This window comes from Palaemon carinicauda, chromosome 24, assembly GCF_036898095.1.
Source record: "Palaemon carinicauda isolate YSFRI2023 chromosome 24, ASM3689809v2, whole genome shotgun sequence".
NCBI classification, from domain to species: Eukaryota; Metazoa; Arthropoda; class Malacostraca; order Decapoda; family Palaemonidae; genus Palaemon; species Palaemon carinicauda.
In genome coordinates, this window is record NC_090748.1 from 11646304 (window position 1) to 11668145 (window position 21842).

At 34.3% G+C, this 21842-nt stretch overlaps 1 protein-coding gene across 3 annotated transcripts in view; it reads right to left on the minus strand.

Moving 5' to 3' along the window:
• The window catches only part of nsl1 (non-specific lethal 1), a 178939-nt gene that overhangs the window by 20044 nt on the left and 137053 nt on the right, over positions 1 to 21842 (minus strand). For all 3 annotated transcript variants that reach the window (XM_068348052.1, XM_068348054.1, XM_068348051.1), the window contains exons 9-10: positions 7023 to 7176; positions 5903 to 6378 (exon numbers count right to left, since the gene is read on the minus strand). In XM_068348052.1, the coding sequence (XP_068204153.1) occupies positions 5903 to 6378; positions 7023 to 7176 (630 nt within the window). The remainder of the gene's footprint in view (positions 1 to 5902; positions 6379 to 7022; positions 7177 to 21842) is intronic.

Below are 21842 nucleotides of genomic sequence, written 5' to 3' on the forward strand. Positions count from 1 at the left end.
TATATATATATATATATATATATATATATATATATATATATATATATATATATATGCCTTCTTACCAGAAGGCTGAGCTTAAGGTAAATAGAAGAAAGACAGATGATGAGAACAGAATATGCAATGGAAGATGAATTATCATTGGGAGAAGAAAGAGTTAACGAGGTAGAATCATTTAAATATTTGGGAACTATGATCTCTAAAAGTGTCTTTAGAATTGGAATTCAATGAAATACTGAAGAAAGGAAATCAGACAATGGCGAGGTTAATTACATTTGGAAATCAAATATAAAAATCAGGCTATATATCAGTTTAGTGAGGACCATGTTACTGTATGGACATGAGTTGTGGTACGACAAAGCAAAAATATCCAACAGATTTTGTAAATTTGAGAACAAAGCCCTCAGAAGACTTTTGGGAGTGAAATGACAGGACAGAATTAGAAAAGAAACCATAAGAGAAATTACTCCCCAAGAGTGATTAGTTCACCAAACATTTAACTGGGCTCCAGAAGGCACTAGAAGAGTTGGAAGATCAAGGTCTACATGGCTGAGGACTATGAAACGCGAATTAGGAGATGAATGGAGAAGTATTGATCTAAAAGCTCAAGATAGAGACGACTGTATAGCTCTTCAAGTTCAAACTAGCTTATATTCTAAGGCTTAAGTTAGGCTCCAAGTTTCCGATCTAAAAGTCAATACTGGTTGGACCACCTGATTAACCCTTGGGCGCTTACACCCTTACAAAAGTTAGTGTGAATAAATGCGCAAATGGCCTTCCCAGAAAAATGAAGTTCATAAAAAAAAAAAATAAAATAAAATAAAAATCAGTACAGTATGTCCAAACAATAACAGATTAAGGCTTCTGATTTGTTACATTAGATTGGCAAAAGATTGAACTTTGTACACGCAAATTGTGTGGAATTGTTGATCTTTCACTGTGGAATTGTTGATCTTTCACGTTGATGCGACCTCTTTCCAATAAATGTTTAAATGAGGTGTAAATGAATAAAAAAGCGCTTTTTTCTTATGTTGATGCTTTTCACTGTTATGACAAATAAAGATAAGGTAAAATTAGATATCATTGTAAAGCCGATTAAATTTCCCCCCCAAAAAATAAAATAAAAAATAAATGTATTGCTGGAAAAATATTGAACAAATATTGTATAGAAGCATTAATACTTTTATGGTGTTTTATATACCATATAAAAGTATATAGAATGGGCTTTCTAATCATGTATGAAACATGTGTACAGTATTGCAGTTATTAACATATGCACAAAAAGGCCTAGAAAATCATTTCTTCGAGAATAAATTAAAAATAAAAAATAGGTCACATTGGAAATCAACATAGGCTTTCCAAGCAGAAGCTGCTACTAGCCATTTTCTTTTAGGCTCCACATGTCCCTCAACCATCTGCCCTCTCGTGGTGCGAAAATAAGTTACAGATGACGCAGCGATTTGCGATATCGGATCACTTACAGCAAAAAATATTTTCACACATTGTGCCATCGGATCACAAGAGGGTTGAATACTTTTCTTTTCAGAAAAAGCAAAATTTTACTTTTCATAATCTCATTTTATTTACCAAAAGTTCTACATCATCTGCTCATTCTTCTTTTAATTTGGCCTCATGTCTGGGAAATACTTGCTGCCTGGCCAAAGTACGTATATTTATTAACAATTTCTAGAGGCTCGTCCAGAACCATTACTTGTTTTTTTCTGCATTTTCATTAAACATTACGCATATTCATTTTCAATCCTATATATCTTCCTCTATTCAAATCTTCTATTGTGTTTTCCAATTCTTCCCATGATTCACTAAATAGAACTATGTCATCAGCAAATATTACATTATTAAAGGTATTACCCATTAACATTAACCCTTACGTATATTTCCCCAATATAAATTTTCAAAAACTAGTTCTTGGCACACTGTGAATATTCTAATAGAGATCGGGTCTTCCTATATAACACCGTTCTCATTTATAATTCTCTCACTATCTTTATATAGTTTTGAGATTGCTGTTCTTCCTGTATGGATAGATAGATATATATATATATATACATATATATATATATATATATATATATATATATATATATATATATATATATATATATATATATATATATACATATATAAGTACTCTATATGATTCCTCTATTCCTTTGGTTTTAAAGGGCTTTCATTTCTGCTGAAGTTTTGACAGACTCAAAAGTAGACTATAAGTGCCATACATAGTGGTTTGTCATATTTTGTTGATATTTCTAATAGCTGGTAAATTACATGGATATAGTCACTTGTTGAATACCGATTCTAAATCATGCCTGCTCTCTTTGTAAATATTTTAAATATTACTGGGAGTAAATTTATTGGGCAGTAATTTTCAGGTCTTTTATGTATCCCTTTTTCTGTATTAATATATAGTTTTTCTCAGTTGTAGGTATAGGGCATTCTTGCAGACATTTTGTTTAAGTTCAACAAGTTTTACAACTATGAAATATCCATCTATTATTAAATATATTGATAGGCCCTCTTCTGTTGTGTTCCCTCTTTTTATGCCTTTTAATGCTTTCTTTACTTCTCCTACTGTTACATTTGGTTCCGGCTCAGGTGTTTCGTTATTTCTATTAGCAAAGTTATCCCTTCTATCACTATTGTAAAGCATTGTATAGAAATCCTCAGCAATTTCTATCACATCTCTTTTGATGTTATTGCCATTATTATGCTTTAAAGCAAACATCTGTTGGTGCCCTGTTCCAATTCTTCTTTCATTCAAGTTGAGGCTTCTTCCTTAATTTAGGGTTTCTTCAATTTTGGTCTGATTGCATTTGTGAATGTCTAGGGTTTTTAGTTTGTTTATTGGTTTGGATAGTTCTGCTGATTCTATTTTATCTCTCTTGGATTTTACCCACACTTCCAATGTTTTCTTCATTAGGTTTTTGGTGTTTTCTGATGGTTTTCCCTGATCTTGTTAAGGAACTTTTCTACCGATCTCGTGATGATTCCAATACAAATTTTATAATACTTTTTATTTCTTTACTTGCTTCCATTTCATATTGTGGCTGGGAGACCATTTTGAATGGCTAAACTTAACTCATCAGATTTTTTGTCTGATTACAGAGGTGTTTATTTATTATTCTTTCTTTCCCTAGATCTGGACAAATTTAACTTCTCACCATTCTATGATTACATGTCTAACTTATTCAACAATTTTACAACTTTAACCAACATGTCTTTTCCATAGAATAAAATCTATTTTGTTTTTCGCTTCCCCGTGTCTATTTTCTGTTTATTTTTTCTTAACCCTGGACAGGTAGCGTGGTGTCATATCTGCACCACGATTCTGCGCAAAACTCGTTTTTTGGTTCCTGCGCAGCGACGCCTCGCATGATCTCGCATCTTTTCCAGGGAGAGTGAGTCGTTCACCAGCTTTAGTAGAAGCAACACGTGTCACCTCTGCTCCGCCGCGTTCATCGGATATCGCCCTCCAAAGTGGAAATTGGTGCATATCTGACACTACGTTACCCTAAAGAGGGTAAGTTATTCCATCGCTAAAGTTTTGCATTTTACATTACTGCTTTATTACTTATTACTTTATTAATTGCTATAAGTTATTTTTGCCCTCATTTAAGATTACTTTGTCAAAATTTCATGCATATCCATCATTTATTAGTACTCTAAATTTGCCTTTCATTTCCGTAAATCTCGTGTGGTAGGGGTTACATTGAAACCAAGCCATTCTTTTCCAGATTATAGTTACTAGATACTGTAAATTTTTTTATTGTTTTGCCATCATCTAGGATCATTTTAGATGACTTTTGGAAAAAAATTTCCAGATCCAATAAGTATTACTACAATAAATATAGCATTCCTTTCACACCAAAAATTTTAGTGATTGTGTAAAAAAAAATTTCACAGCTTTTTTTTTTTTTTTTTTTTACTGATTTTGCAGTTTTGCTCCAATCCTCGATGTTTTTACATCAATCAACTGAGCAACTCTTCTACTTTCAAGAGAATACTTAGTATTAATGAAGTTCATTATTTTTAAGTGTACAGTGCCTGTTATTTGAACAAATTTATATTTGTATACTTATTTTCTTAATTTTGTGAGTGAAGTGTTATTTCTATATTCAGGAATTTTTTCTTTTTCACCAATTGAAAGTAAAGTCTTCAAATTAGTAAACTAAAAAAAAAAAAAAAAAAAAAAAAGTCATAATGGTAAGTAGGTATAAGCGCCCGAAGTGAACGTAACGCATATGACACCACGCTACCTATAGCGGGAGAGTTTATCCACGCTACCTGTCCAGGGTTAAAAATGGTATTCATGATTTCAAGATTGTTTCTTTCAGTCAATTCTACACGCATGTCTCAGTCATTTCCTGTGCCTACTGCTGATTCTCCTCTTTTCTCTTGATCCACTTTACCATTGAAATTCCCCCAAAACAAGATTCAACTTGCATAAGTTGAATCTTATTTTTTTTATAGATATTTCCAGATCTTCATTAAAAGTTTCTATTTCTTCCTCTGTATGGAATGTTGGTGCTTACGTTTGAATGATCTTCAGTTTATACTTAGAAGGTAGACTGAAAGCGGCTTCACAGTCAGCCTCGAAAAGCCTTTCTTCTGGAGATGCTGGATAATTTCCTGTTATGAAGTGGTAGACAATAAACTGCACTGTAGAACTTTTACATGTGAGGTTGACGAAGGTTTGGCCAAGTTGGAAGCTCTTTTGGACCTTCTATGACCCGGCCCAGAAGATCCAGATAAAACTCCACTTACGGCCCTTTGGCGCTACTAGTGTTACTCTTAGATCTTGACATATTTTGATTTTGTTCAAAACCTGATGAATCAGGCAAAATGGGGGAAAGGCCTAAATGTCTGTCCCATTATAGGGACATTGGAAGGTGTCTTCCCTTACTGCATCTGGGTCTGGAACCGTTAATCAATACATTGCTAGTTTGTGATTCAGGTGTGTGACAAACATGTTGATTATCAGGGATTGTACCAAGTTAGGAGACCACTCACCACCTGAAGATTCATTGACTATTCTGAAACAATTATCACATTCCTTTTTCCCGGGATGAACTGGGCTGAGAATTGAATTTCCCTAAGCCAGTGTTGCATCCCTACCGCCAACTGGCATAGGAGACTAGACACCGGCCCTATTTGCATGTTGATATACGTATGTCACTACTGTCATGTTATCGCTCATCAATATGAGTTGATTCATTTGGGAACTAAGATCTATATTTTTTGTCCTAACTTAGCATCATTGTTTACCTCTTTGATTTTAGAAGATACAGTTCGAAACTTGTCCAAGTAACATTATTTATCCTTTTACGTTTACCTTTTTTCTTCTATACATTCCTTCATCTGATCTTTATCTAGATTAAAACACTGTGAACCACAATTGTAAAATAAAAATCTGACCCTCTACAAAGAATACAAATCAAATACTAGTTAAAAGGTTCTAGGTACAACCTATTGATATAGCTATCCAAAAAAATAGACACTAATTATCGACACCAAATTATAGCATGATTAAGACTTTATCCATAGAATGTCAATTTCAGTTTAATGTTCTTATCAGATAATGTGGTCTAGTAAGACTGGTAGCCGCCGGTCTTGTGGGGAGATGATAGCTAAGAGACCTTTCACAGACTAATTTCTAATCCAAGATAGTGAAACTTGTGCTTTAAATTAATAGCTTATGATTCAAAGGTAAGCTTAATGAACATGTCACTACTGATTTGTAAATAACATGAACTTGGGTATCTGTACTTGTTGTACAATACTTTACCGCTCTTGTCTTACACTATGAAATCATTATTACTCCAGAAATACAGAACCCTACAATACTTAAAATATTCTAAATTCAAGCTTACAATCACTTTACCTCAAGTCTTTCAATGAATCCATCTTCAAATGAAGAGAAGCCACGTGAACGACTACCACTGCTGTAGGTTCTGGTTCGACGTGTTCCCGTGAACATGGAGAGTGAGGAAGATAGAGCCGTTGTTGAAAGTGTGGTACTACCAGTTATTGAAGTTGATACTGCTGTAGGTAGTGGGTTACTATCACCACTTAATGCAACTTGAGGATAATGGACGAGAAGAGTGGATGGCTGATTTAGAGAACCAGACTGTATTTCTTCTTGCAATGAACTATTTGATGGCTGAGACAACACTGCAGAAGGTATTCCAGAATTAGGGACAGTAGTTAATAAATTAGAAGGATTAGTATTTGCTATAATTGGCAATGAGGATGACTGATTTGAATCTTCAGATGGTGCTAAAGGAGTGGTTGGAGGCGTAGCTAAAGGCGATATGGTGTCACTTGCTGGATCCGGTGGTCGTGGAGATAATGGATGGTCTGAAAAGATAAATAATTTCCCATTTCATAATATAATTATTAAATTATAGTTAAGATTAGGCAATCAAATTGGAAAATTAAAAGTTAAATTTTTTATTTCACGTACGCAATGTATCTTGATATTTCATAAATTTTCAATAAAAAACTTGATCACAATGTATCATTAACTCAAAATTGTAGATATTTCACAAATATAAGAAAAACTACAGTAGAAAAGTACCAGAACTACTTATATCGTTAAATCTATATCAATATCATTCACAACACACTTACATCCCAAATATAATGCATACTAAATTAACTTTCCTTACTCATTACAAACATTTTAAATGCATATAACTTCAAAAAATTGAAAGGCTATCGTGTTATCTTAGGTAATATGTAACTATTGAAGCTCTAACAAGAGAAAAACTGGAATAGGCTTCTTGGTAAAACCTGAATGAGTACCTCATACGCTATTCATCTGGTGACCCATATTTTGACAACAATTGTAGTTTTAAAAATATTGTTTTATGCAACAATACTTTAGATTATCAATTACCCTGATATGAATATTTTTCATGCAACAAGTTTCAGTAAGTTATTATACTAAAACAGATTACCTATTATGTGTTACCTAACTGATACAAGCTGAATCAATTTACCTGGTGTGTTAGTTCCTGAGGAATCAGTTCGTCGTGAGCGGGTTGACCTTGAGGTTACTTGCATGTGGAGATATTGTAGGAACTTCTTACGCTCCATCTCTTCACTGCGACCATGTCGGGCAGCAATTGCTTCTTCACTGATGTCCTCATCAAACTATAAATGAATAAATTAAGATAAACCTAACCTATCTCTCAAAACATTTTACCAAATACCACAAAATTAAACTTCAAAACACATGGAGAGTATGGACACAAAGCTATAAAACCCACCTTTTTCTTCACAAGAGAACCTCCTTTTTAAAATCAACAGTAGTTCCATATTTCTTTAAAAGAATATGGCACAGTAATAACATCAACAGTGTACACAGCAGATGTCATAAATTCAGGTATCCACTTATTTAAAGAGTATCAATAACTTAAAATCCAATTTTCAAACTATAGATAAAACAAAAAAGTGCCAATGAATGTCTAGAAATCTTTGCCAATTCTCATTTGTCACAATCACTCTTTACGATTCTTGTTGTAAGATAGTTGTAGAGTAAGGAGGAAAATAAAAAGTATAGTAAAGAAACAGGAAAATAATATTACATTAGTAAAGTAATAAAAGAAACCCACTCAGATAAACATCTACATAATAAACAGCAAAGGTCATAAAATCTAATATTGATGCATGTAGCACTAACTTTCATACCAGAAAAGGGGTTGAATCCTATTTCCGAATGTTCAACCTTTCTTGACACACGCAGTTCCAAATACTCTGACAGTCTATGATTATAATTAAGCAGGTAGCGGCCTAGTAAAAGCAGTAGGATGAATACATTTACTCTTTGATCCTAATGCCTGCTTTTATTACTGATATGGGGATAATTATGAGGCAGTTATGTTCAAATAAACTACAACTTTTGAGAGAGAGAAACCAGAGATATATGAATTCAACAAGGGATTCCCTTTAAAAAACATGACTGCATTGATCATTACAACTCGGTTCATTCAGTATGGGCCATTCCACAAAAAATAAATTTAATGCAGCTGAATCATGTTTGCACAATTAACAACAGCCATGGAACCTTCTACCCTAAAGTTACAAAAGGCATTTAGACCAAAATTACACTAATTTCCGGTCTCTACTAATATATCATGAATTGATACATCATGATGATTACAGTGCCAAATACTAAGACCACAATTTTTAAAGTTTCAATAATGTATAGTCCATGAATTAACATTTTTGACTCATATGTCTGGACAACAGAAAAGTATTACTGTAGTTTGAACTTGGTTAAAAGGTTTAAAGGCCGCTCATGAATGGCAGAGGCAAGGGAGTGACATTGCCCTATCTTCAAGCAGGACAATGCCCTAGAAACTGACCATATATGATCAGCACCCAAGCCCCTCTCCACTCCAGCATGGACCAAGTAGGGCCAGGCAATGGCTACTGATGACTCAGTAAGTAGACCTATAGGCTCCCCCAAACCACCCATCCTTAGCTCACAAGGATGGTGAGATTGCAACGACCAAAGAAACTAACGAGTTTGAGCAGGACTCTAATCCCAGTCTAGTGTTCCCAGTCATTGACGTTACCACATCGGCCACCACAACTGATTTAACTGCCAGAGTGGGAAGATCATCCCACAATCTGGTCATAGTTGGAAGAAAACCTCTACTGTAGAATAGTGTTAATAGGGAACGTTATGATAGAGAAGCTATCAGAATTAACTGTATCCCTAGTACTCAGTACAAGATGTTACAGTCTAGGGATATTTGAATACAAAGGATGGTTAGAATTATGGAAAAAACTTACACAACATGCACAAAGAACTCAATGAACAGTGCAAGAGATTATTATCACAGAATAAGGACAAGCAATTAAATAGACAGCAATTTTTCGCCTAAAAAATTAAAAAGTCAGCAGCTGGAGACCATACAGGAGCACAATACTTAAAACAAGAATGAATGAAAGAATCAATACATTTCCAGACAGATTGATCACCAAATATCATTAAAAAATCCCTCAATATGTAATTTTTGTGCAATAGGGGAAGAAACAAACAGAATGTGTTTCTCAAAAGTAAATTTGCCATAAAATATCCAATGTATAATTTCAAGTGAGTAGTATATAGTTAAAAGACATAAACAATGCAAAGATATGGATGTAGAGAAGTCACTGTCCTCTACTTACTTACAATCTTACTTGGAGTTATGTTAGGGTTCAACTTCATCCACTGTAATTTGCCCCTTGCACAAATCTTAATAAAATTTCTATTAAGGGATTCAGCAACAGCAGATCTACATTTAGGAGTTGTAATTAATTCAGAGTAGCATCATTTGCATAAGCAATGGGATTTTTCTAGGCCAAAACACATATCAAGCATGTATAGTATTTAGAGTAATGGGCCAAGAACACTACCCTGAAGAACACCAGACATTATATTCCTTTAGTCACCATAGTGCCCATTAACAACCACTAATTTCCATTTGTTCACACTGTATTATTACAATTTAACTTAGCTGCCACAGAGTCTATAAATAGGATTCTGTTCTCTTGAACTACTTTTAAATATTACTTGAAGTCATTATAGAATAAATCCTGTAACTGGACCTAATACTGAATAATGTATTTTGTTTAGATATAGCAGTTGAGTATTTTTCCATTTTGGTATTATGTACTTATCAAATCCACATTTGACAGTTCATAAAACTATTACCACTCTGGCAATATAAATTGTGTAAAGATATCATACAGTATGAAAAATTCTTAATATCCAAAGATACAATATCTTTGTAATGAAACAATAATTTTTTCAGGATTTCCCAGATTTTAAAAGTAGCACTCACATTGAAAAAGATCTCTTAACACCATATTTTTCTTTTACTAAAATACTACTACAAATGTTTGTAAAATGACAGGCCATAAAGCCCCGACATTCATCTTTTGTTTTATTTGTTAACCATCAAATCAAATGGAAAACAATTTCAGACTTCTTTACTTTCAAGTAGGAAGAAATCACCACCACCCCATCTAAAAAATTTAACTTCCCATAAACCCAACTCAAAATCAATATGGAATAAACTCACCACTATACTCACCCAAGTTTATGGTCCCAAAGTTGATGGTATTTCAGAAAGTATTTGCACAATTTAAATATCAATTGCCACCTTTTACTTTCATTGTTATTACGGTACCTCCTCCATTTGCTTCCTGCAAAAGCTCATTGCCTAACGAAGTTTTGCTGTACCATGCATATCCATTTTTCCTATTGATCGTACCACTTCCAATAGAAAATGGAAAACATGTTTACAACAATGGACAACTTAGGCTCATTGGAATCCAAGGGGCCTGACATGCTGATAGCCAAGACCCTCTCTCTTCTTCCTTTTCACTCATGCCAGCCAACATCATGAGAGAGGAAACTTGAAATGATACTCCTCTTCACTCATGCTAACCGAGATCACAGGTGAAGGAATTTCAACTCTTGGAGAAAGTTTCTCTGTCGTCATACGAGAAAACAGGATACCTTTACTGGCCTGTAGTTTTGTTCAATACTCACCAAACCGAATAACCATCTTCTTTGGAAGAACAAGTTGTTGAAAATTGGCCATCACAGACGACAAACTCCCACATTTCACATTTAGCCATCAAACACACCAATCAACTATATCTTCTCCTCTTTCGTCGCCAAACGTCAACACAGGGGATGTCACTTCGAGTATCCTAGAAAATATAAATAGTAGGCCTATGACAAGACCATGAAGTCCTGAGCACCAGCTTCAAAACTGGAGTGTTTGTATTGGGTGGCGAAGAAGACTTGGACTTCTAGCAGTCTTCCAATCGCAGATTAGTTCTTGCAGCAGTGAATCCTAAACAAGCTCAGAAACTTAAGAATTCTTTGGAGCATAAACTTAAACTGACACTGCAGTGTATTTAATGTGTGGTTGAATGTATAAGATTTTTAAAATTAATTATGTAACAAAACCTGCAACTTTTTGCTTAATTTCTTTATCTAAAGATAGTGACTAGAGTTAAAATATAAGTTAAAAAAAATATATATAAAACATATGTACATGCACTATTGTGTATGCACATATATTAATAAATTATGTGCATAAAAGACTACTCGTTTGCAAAAATTGTAAGTTCTATATAAATAACGCAATATACACAGTACCGAATACTGTTAACTGTAAAGAATAGTATACCCACATTGTGCATTATATGAAGTATATAGTATGCATACTGTTACACCCTAAAATTTAAATCATATTTTACTTATGTAAAATGGAAAAAATAAATTTCCACTGACGAGTCGGGATTGTTCCGACAATTTTTTTTAATCACGATCTGATTTCCTAAAAAAAAAAAAAAGAGAGAGAGAGAGAGAGAGAGAGAGAGAGAGAGAGAGAGAGATAGAGAGAGAGAGAGAGAGAGAGAGAGAGAGAGAATGTTGCTTAATCTAACATTTAAAACTAAGAAGCAAATTTCCTTACCTTAGGGCATATCACAACACAAACCGATACACAGCACATTGAAATCCAGTGTCAAAAAGTAAATGACAGGCTTAAAAATGAAATAACACATTACGTGTTTCTGCATTCCATGTACACCGCTTTTTTTTCCAATAATAGATTCATCAATACACACTTCATTACACTTTTAAAAGATAGTCTCTGACTACAAAAAAATGGATTAATTTTCAACTTTACAAAATGCCCCGTCCACGTAAATATATCTAGGATTGGATTCATGGATTTGGACTATACTGTACAGTCTATAGGGCCTGTGAGACCATTCAGTTGACCAGTGAATCTTATTCTTATTACTATTACTAGCCAAGCTACAACCCTAGATGGAAAATCAGGAAACTAAATTGCCAAGGGCTCCAACAGGGTGAGGAGCCTATATAAAAAAGTAAGAAATAACCCCAAAAACTATATGTGAAAATAAAATAAAATACTTCAAGATTAGTAACATTGAAATAGACGAGTCATATGTAAACTATGATACTAGACTAATGCCAACCTGTTCAACACAAATTTTGCAGAAAGTTTCAACTTCTGAAGTTCTATGGATTTAACACTGACATTAGGAAGATCATTCCACAACCTGTCATAGATGGAATAAAACTTCTATAATACTGTGTGGTATTAAGCCTTATGATGGAAAAGACAAGGCTTAAAATTAAAAGCAAACCAAGTACTATGTAAAGGACAATACTAGCTGGGAAGATGTGAATACAAAGAATAATCATAATTATGAATAACAGATTTTGAACAAAAAAAAAATTTATTTCCATACTTCCCTAACATTTGTACTGCCTCTTCTCTAGAAGCTGTTTAATAAACATTCATTGGCAAAACTTATATTTAAGAAACTATCCCTTTTTCTCTCCTTTCAACAGACATGCTCTTAGTAAAGGAATGGAACATTTCAATGGTGTTGTAAGTAGCCCAGAAATGACGCTTTGTCCTTGCAGTTTCTCTGTCGACACAGTTTAGTTCAGATGGTCTCCAGATTGTTTATCTGTTATTCAGTACTGTATCAAGATGTCTCCTCTAATTTGTTAGCTATTGCCATGTGGAATGTTCTAGGGAATTATTTCTGAGAGATCATGATCCGTATTCTCTGTGTATCATGCCGAGGGCACTACTGTGTTATAAATAACCGTTGTGAAGAACGCACTTGCCTCAAAGTCCTTATCTTGGAAAAGTATGATTCAACAGTTGCCGATCAAGTTCAAAATGGAAAAGGGAACTTGCTTTTAGCAAGGAAAAATTTGGGGAAGACTACACTAGTTGATTATAGCAGGGATTAAAATGATGACATGCTTTCATCTTTTGATAATTCACATAATCAGTCAATTTCGATAGTGCCAAGCTTCAAGACCTCTTATCATCGCTAGCTTCTTATGTCAAAATCACAAGTCCAATAAATCGTCTCTCACAAGCAGTAAATCTAAATACAGTATAAAAGCATGGTTCCCTAATCTAACCTAAAAAAATAGTAGACTAGTGTTAATAGCATTTCTTGCAGTAAGGATTCTGCAAGTTAACTGTGCAGTAGATTCAATGGCCTCTCACAAAGCCTCAAATTCTTCCATTACTTTACACCCTTCTGTTGCTAAACCTTTGCATTACTGCAGTCATAATTGCTCAAATAGGCAACTAGATTGTGAGACATAAGACCAAATTGATAGTCCAGACCCTAACACTCCTCCAATCATTAATGCAAAACTTTCTATACAATCTCGTAATACATATGGGAATGGTATGTTCAAAGAACTAACTGAACACCGATGCCAGGAGATTATCCAGATCAGGAACAATGAATTTAATAGACAGTGAGCTTTTGCCCAACAAATTAACATGAGCCAGTAACTGAAGACCACACAGGCAATCAATAAAAAAAACATGGTAGAATGAAAAAAATTATAAAATTTTCTCCTAAACTTTCCAATTTAACTTTTATAATCAATACAATTAATATATTATATAAATTTACATGTTAATTAATTAATGAAAAAAAGGCAAAAATTCAAGAGTTCTTTCATCATACTGTATTTTCTTTAGTAAGCAAGTACCACACAGTACTTGTTGAAATGACATATGAAGCATTAATTGTACTATGACATAGTTTATATTCTCATAAAAGGGGTTACCTCTAAACTCTTCTCATATTTTGGACTTCAACCACATCAAGCTCTACTTCACCAATTTCTTTAGATGTTACAGAATGGCCACTTCTCAAGATCTCAGCAATACCCTCCCACTTGGACTTCAATATTGTTTGCTGTAGTTACTTAAAGCAATGGGCATAATTTGTTGCAGCTATTAAAAGCAAATATGTTAATCTGCAATTTATAAACTGGTGAGTAAAGGAGATAAGAAAGCAAATTGAACTTCTGATGTTGCACTGATTCATCTGCCTATTCAGAAAAATCATTCCACAATCTGGTCACAGATGGAATAAAACTTCTAGAATACTGTGTAGTATTGAGCCTTTTGATGGAGAAGGCTAGACTATTAGAATTAACTGCATATAATTAGTATTATGTACAGGATGATAACATTCTGGGGAGATCCGACTACAAACAATGCTCAGAATCATGAAAAATCTTGTGGAACATCCATGAAGAATCGAAAGAATGACGGTGCCACAGCTTAATACCACATTGAGGAATAAAAAATTTAATAGACAAGTACTTGTCCATAAAACTAAGATGAGATTCAGCAGCTGAAGCCCAGATAGGAAAACCTACTTGAAACCAAGCAAAATGAAAGTATTTCAACACTTCTTTAGAATAAATTGATCACCAAAAAAACTTAAAACTTTCTCTATAAGCCACATTTTTGTGGAATTAAAGGAGAATCAATCCAAATGTAAATGTGTAATAAAGAATGACACTTAGAATTTTAAAAGCCGTATAGACTTGAAGAAACATTAATACTAAGAACTGGATGTTAAGGAGATGCCATCTTCAAACTACTTTGAATTTTGTTAGGGTTCAAATTCATGTCCCATAACTTACACCAAGCACTAGTTTCAGCTAGATTTCTATCAGGGATTCAGCAACCCTAGAATTCCCTCATGCATCTATCACTAATGGTGTTGCACATTCGCTCATGTGATAAGTTGAATAAATTCCTACACACCCGTGTAACATGTTGAATTAAGAATCCTGGTTATGCAATGGTTGGGGCACAAAATTGGACACAGTTCTACAAGAAATGCCTTTATGATATAAAATAGGATTTTGGTGGAATTAAAGGGCAAAGGTCTATGGTCTTACTATAGGCACTGGTATATTTAGAACTAGACCCCCTTTGGTTTGTATATAAAAATCTTGTAAATGTTCTCAACTTGTTAGATGGTAGACCCTCTCTGGTTTACATATAAAAATCTTGTAAACGTTCTCAACCTGTTAGAGCAGTGGTTCCCAACCTGTGGCACGCGTACCACTAGTGGTACACGAGGGCCTTCCAGGTGGTACGCGAACACTTTCGGGCAAAGACGAAGCACAAAGAATGCTCTCCTTTAAACTTCTGGGTGAGCATAGCCTCCTCATACCCGACGCTAGCCCGTCACGCTGTTCCCCAGCTACTGATTTTCCCCTCGATGTGGGAGTGCGAGCAGGGGTTCTCAGACTTCATGGCCATCAAGTCGAAGAGCCGGAACCGTCTTGCGGCACCCGGGCATGATTTCCGATGTGCTGTGAGCAAAGTCATGCCCCGCATTGACCAGCTGGTGGAGAAGAAGCAGATACAGCCCTCGCATTGAGTTGTTGTTTTCTTAGTTAATTTGCGTGTTCTATTTTTACAATTATAGAAATAAAGTGGTATCTGATCGAATTTAGTTTCTCTGGAACCAGGTGGTACGCAGCGACTGTACGGGACCTCCAAGTGGTACTCGATCACAAAAAGGTTGGGAATCACTGTGTTAGAGGATACTTGTCTCTTCATCTTGAGTCTAGCACAAATGAAAAATTAAATATCAAACATAGGCTATTTGCCCATAGTGTAGTAGTTAGGACAGACACAATGGTAAGCATGAATGGTTAAGTCTAATCAATGCTGGAGCTACTTTGCTTCATAAGATTCAGCCTAGAAAAAAATTTAAATATTTTTTCTTACATGCTGGCAGACATTAGTCTACATCTGGCCCAATCAATGTCAGCAATTGTGAGCACATGGTGATGATTTATACCTATTATTTTTTTTTCAATGTTCTTGTAACCTGTGCCAATTACATGAGGAACTTTTTGTGATTATGATAGGCTGTTAGTTCATTCGAGATGTTGATGACTAACTCCTATTTTTAGGTGTACAGTATTAAGATTAATATTTCATTATTTTTACCAGTGTTTCTATACAATTTTGGAAATATTCAGTTTTCACACAAATGATATGGCTGAAAAGGGAGAAGCATGAAACAATAAATATAAAAAAGTTTTACTGATTGTTACGAGTATTACCAATCATGTAAAAGAGGAAAAAGTCGACCGTTTCTTAACTGACGCACATAACACTTAGGGAGGTAGGAATAGTTTACTGCCCAATAAGGGAAGGGAAGGAAGTTGTGTAGCCTTGATCCTACTGGTCCAAAATATCAAATTCAATTCCCTTTACACTTGCAACATAGTAAGAAAAAAGCATCTATGTTAAAAACGTTAGTGAAATCATAACAAACAACCCATGTCACTAACCAATTCTAATTAATTACCATCAACTCTGCTTGGTTGATTACAGTAGTTGTAATACCAAAATGGTTAGTTGGGCAGAGGTCAATATCAGTTACCATTTGAGAACTGCTTACTTGATTTTCTTAAAAATAGCAATGTTTGACTTACTTCGTATAAAACTTCCAGACTTTCACTGTTGAGCTTTAGTGACTTGAGGTGTTTGAAAATTTCTATTTGTAAAAGGATTGTCAAAAAGTGAGGCAAATAGGTTTACTCAGTTTGTCTTTAACACAATTTCAATAACATTGCCTGGAAGGGATCTGCTCTACCACAAGTCAAGTCAATGTAGTACAGTAAGGACTTCTCTTTATAATTCTTTCTTCTGGGAAGTCTATTTTATACTTTATGGAGAGCATGATCAATCAAGTTCAAGAATGTATTACCTTATGCTCGTGGTCCAGTATACAAGTATTATGCTGACACAAAATTCTTCTGGGGAAATGATATAGGTGTCATTTACTTTCAAAGAAACCATCCATAGTCCATTTATGTTTACACTCACTTGGAAAATTTTATTAATTCTTAAAACTACTTTCCAAATCTTTATTTTCAGATGTGAGTAAAGTTACTGATCATGTTACATACCCCCTCATTTCAGTGTTTTAATCATAAGAGTTTTCAGTCTGTTTTACTTAGTCAAAATAAGATTAGCTGGCTCATAGAATTATGTAGTTTGTCCCTTTGGAATTTCTACACAGTATTTGTGAAATATATCAAGGTAATTTGAAAACTTCAAAGGAAAATCCTTGAAGAACTTGGTTTTCAAATTATTTCGCCACAATTCACTGCAAATGACTGATAATTTTGACTCAGATTGCCTTGTGGAGATTGAATCCTGACAAAAATCAGGGCAAGAAGTTCCGAGAGGTTCTAGTCATAGATTAAATGAAATATCCTGTTATTAGGTAAGGATTGATAATGTTATATGTTGCTTTCAGATGTTACCCAGTGATCAACTAGCAAAAGAAATTATGAAACAAATATGCAATCAAAAGATTAAAAACAAAAAAGGTTAACTTCACCTGGACTTTATTTCACACACTTTAGTCTGGATACCATTCAAATGTTTGAAATGTATGAGATGGAGTTAATTAAAAAACCAATAGAGAATTCAAGGAATGTCTGCATCAGATCTTAGTATCCTTCTGGGGATTTTAATAATCGTTGGTAATTCATTAGTTCTCTAATAGCTCGGCAGGAGACTAATGGACAAATAATTTCCTTTTAGAAAGCTCCACTAGAACTCCTTCACCTTAAAGTTCAAAGTACCTATAAATACTGAGTGGAAGTATGCTCAGAATCAAAGAATAAAAAAATACTTTAGGAATAATCAATAGAAAAGATAAAGAAATACAAATGAGGGAATGCGAGATGGCAATTTCATATGTTGTGTGATGTATGTTACAGGCAAAACAAATCACCCACAGCCTAATATCAATGGATTCTTTATGGACTCTTCCTTAATAATGAAATTCCAGTTCTTTTACTTATTTTCATTGATCCGTTACTGAAAAACTTTGTTGTATCGTGAATAGTTTTACAATAGAAAAACATATTCACAAGGTCATACAGTACAATAAAATAATTTCACATTTGACTTTGAAAATAGCCTTACCATAAGCTCCTAGATTTCACAAACCACTTTAATTTGTTCAAGAAACTTTGGATTGGAACTTCAAATGGAATCTTTGATTACAGCAGTGCACTTCTACCATCAATTATGCAAATCAAAAGGGTACAGCACAATCAACACAAAGTCAGTCAATAAGTAGTTCACATCCTCCCTGGTAAACTATGGTATTCATTCAACATTATTCCTTTGCCAACATTATTTTGATGTGTACTATCAACTCTTTTGAGATCCTGGGATGTCTTAAAATTTGTATATAGCAAACCACACACTCATTGCTTCTGGTCAGTGTAATTCTCAAGTTTGTTTTCAACTGGTGTCTCAAAAATTGACAATTTCGTCTTTTAGAGAATGACACCAGAATCTCCTGAAGGTTAAGAAGGCAACTATATAGGGAAAAATTTAGTATCTGTGCTTACCTTCCAAGTGGTTTAGGGAATTAAAAGTTTTTTACTTACACTTCTTTATATACAGAAGTTTAATCACACCACTGGATTAAAGGAACAGTACTAGACCAAAATAATAAAAATATATGAGTGCTTTTAATTATTCTAAGCACTATATCATTATTGTTATTATTACTAAAACCCTAACTGGAAGGGCAGTATGCTAAAAGCCCACGGACTCAAAGAGGAAAAGCAGCCCAGTGTGGAAAGGTAATGAAATTAAGAATAAACTAATGAGAAAAACATACTGTATATCATGGATCAATAGCAATGTTAAAATAGATATTCTTAAACCATGAAACGAGGCCTACGTAAACCCATTCGATAGAAAATCATTGGCAAAAAGTTTAAACTTCTGAAGTAAATTAGCTTGATAAAGTGCATTTAATTAGTTATATTTTAGTAACACAATGAGAATAGCATACTAGTGGCATATCACTCGGAGTTCAACCAATTTCAATAAATTAATTGTAGAGTAAACAGTATTTGGGTAAATAATTCAATATGTGTCATTAACAATGGTGGCATTAAATGTCTCTCAAATGCTGTTTCCCCCAGTTAAATTTAATATTCATAACAATCTATAAAAATATAAATTTTATCAAGTTTAGCAAAATTACACAGTCAAACTAGATAGCCCAACTATTCTCTAATAATTCTTCAGTATACGCTCACTGAAAATTTATTCCTTGATTATCTGGCTAGTTGGAAAAATGTACCTTAAGCACTAGCCATTTAATACATTTTCCATCTTCTACTATATCCTTAAGACAGACTAAACACTCTTGAGAAAAGCAGTTATATTCCTCTTTTCGGATGGTTCTATAAAAGAAGTTCAGCAGTAAAAGCATGTTTATATGATGAGCACTTAATTCTGCTACCATTAGATAAAGCAGCATATCAGCCACGATGAGAACTTTTTTGGATATTTCTCAAGTGACTTAGAGCACTTCTAAATTACTCACAAAAATCTTTTTCAGAAGTCTATAATCATAACTCAATAAGACTGACAATTTAACTACAAAAATATGGAAAAAAGTCATACTAACAGTCTTCCATCCATATACCAAGGGACTTCCCCCAATTTTGGGGGGTAGCCGACACCAACAATGAAACAAAACAAAAGGGGACCTCTACCCTCTACGTTCCTTCAGCCTAACCAGGGACTCAACCGAGTTCAGCTGGTACTGCTACAGTCTTATATTATTAAAGGGTACTTGACTTGTATAGGAATTTGTTGCTGACATGAACAATAAGGAAAATATCCTTGGCCAGCAGTCTGTGGGTTGATTAGTCCCAATAGTAAGTATTCATAACCTAACCATCCATGTGGAAAAATCTGGGGAAGTTGGTTCACATGCAGCCATTAGCTGACATTACTTAGTCCTAGCTTGGGTTGATCTTTTCAGACATAGTGCGAGTAAGCACTTATATCATACCTTTGACCCTCATGAACAAATCTGAACCTTTAAATCAGTGCATTTGCTGACTGTGATTAAGATTACAGTACTTTCTACAAATAAATTATGCTAAAGAATGTCCTTGTGGAGCAACTAATAGGACTTTGGTCATTTTAGAAAAGGCTTTATTACCCGATCCTTGGAAAGTTGAAGAATTTGTATAGCCAGGGTCAAACATATTTTTTGTTCCGCCCATCATAATTTGGGGATTAACGTTACCAAAAGCTTCATTATTATTATTATTATTACTATCCAAGCTACAACCCTAGTTGGAAAAGCAAGATGCTATAAGCCCAGGGGCTCCAACAGGGAAAATTAGCCCAGTGAGGAAAGGAAATAAGGAAATAAATAAATGACGAGAACAAATTAACAATAAATCATTCTAAAATAAGTAACAACGTCAAAACAGACATGTCATATATAAACTATTAACAACATTAAAAACAAATATGTCATAAATAAACTATAAAAAGACTCATGTCCGCCTGGTAATAAAAAAAGCATTTGCTCCAACTTTGAACTTTTGAAGTTCTACTGATTCAACTACCTGATTAGGAAGATCATTCCACAACTTGGTAACAGCTGGAATAAATCTTCTAGAGTACTGTGTAGTATTGAGCCTCATGATGGAGAAGGCCTGGCTATTAGAATTAACTGCCTGCCTAGTATTACGAACAGGATAGAATTGTCCAGGGAGATCTGAATGTAAAGGATGGTCAGAGTTATGAAAAATCTTATGCAACATGCATAATGAACTAATTGAATGACGGTGCCAAAGATTAATATCTAGATCAGGAATAAGAAATTTAATAGACCGTAAGTTTCTGTCCAACAAATTAAGATGAGAATCAGCAGCTGAAGGCCAGACAGGAGAACAATACTCAAAACAAGGTAGAATGAAAGAATTAAAACACTTCTTCAGAATAGATTGATCACCGAAAATCTTGAAAGACTTTCTCAATAAGCCTATTTTTTGTGCAATTGAAGAAGACACAAACCTTATATGTTTCTCAAAAGTAAATTTACTGTCGAGAATCACACCTAAAATTTTGAAAGTCATACATATTTAAAGAAACATTATCAATACTGAGATCCGGATGTTGAGGAGCCACCGTCCTTGACCTACTTACAATCATACTTTGAGTTTTGTTAGGATTCAACTTAATACCCCATAATTTGCACCATGCACTAATTCTAGCTAAATCTCTATTAAGGGATTCACCAACCCTAGATCTACATTCAGGGGATGGAATTGATGCAAAGAGAGTAGCATCATCTGCATATGCAACAAGCTTGTTTTCTAGGCCAAACCACATGTCATGTGTATATAGTATGAAAAGTAATGGGCCAAGAACACTACTCTGTGGAACACCGGATATCACATTCCTATAATCACTATGGTGCCCATCAACAACAACTCTGAGATCTATTACTTAAAAAATCAATAATAATGCTAAGAAACAATCCACCCACTCCCAACTGTTTCAGTTTGAAAACAAGGGCCTCAAGATCATGCTACTACATTTCACTTGCGAACGCTGGCATCGATAATTTAGTCCCTTTCCATAATCAGGTCAAAGACCAGAGCAGGAGCATGTATCTTAAGGCTCTATTCCAAGGATGAATACCAAAAAAAGTGCAGAACCGATAGAGAAATTTCTTCAAAGGGACGTTATGAGCAAACCATGCGCTTTGAAGGAATTAAGATTGCCTAACTAAGAAAAGAAATCCAGGGTAGTAATGCATATGAAAACCATTGGATTGGTATTTCTTACAATACTCTACTGCCTGGTCTTCCTAAGAATTTAGTTTTCATATCTGGAACTTCATTTAAACCCATGAATCACAATATGACTTGCCCATCAAAACACAGGTCTCCAGCCACATCAACTACAAGTGATAATAGTACCATTCATCCCACCCCCCCAAAAAAAAAATATTTAGCTTTTTTTAAAATATCTCCCATTTTATCACATGATTTTGAATTGTTCAGGCATCATTACTTGATTTGAAATAAAGTGGTCTCCCATTTGCTTTAATGACATTTTTTC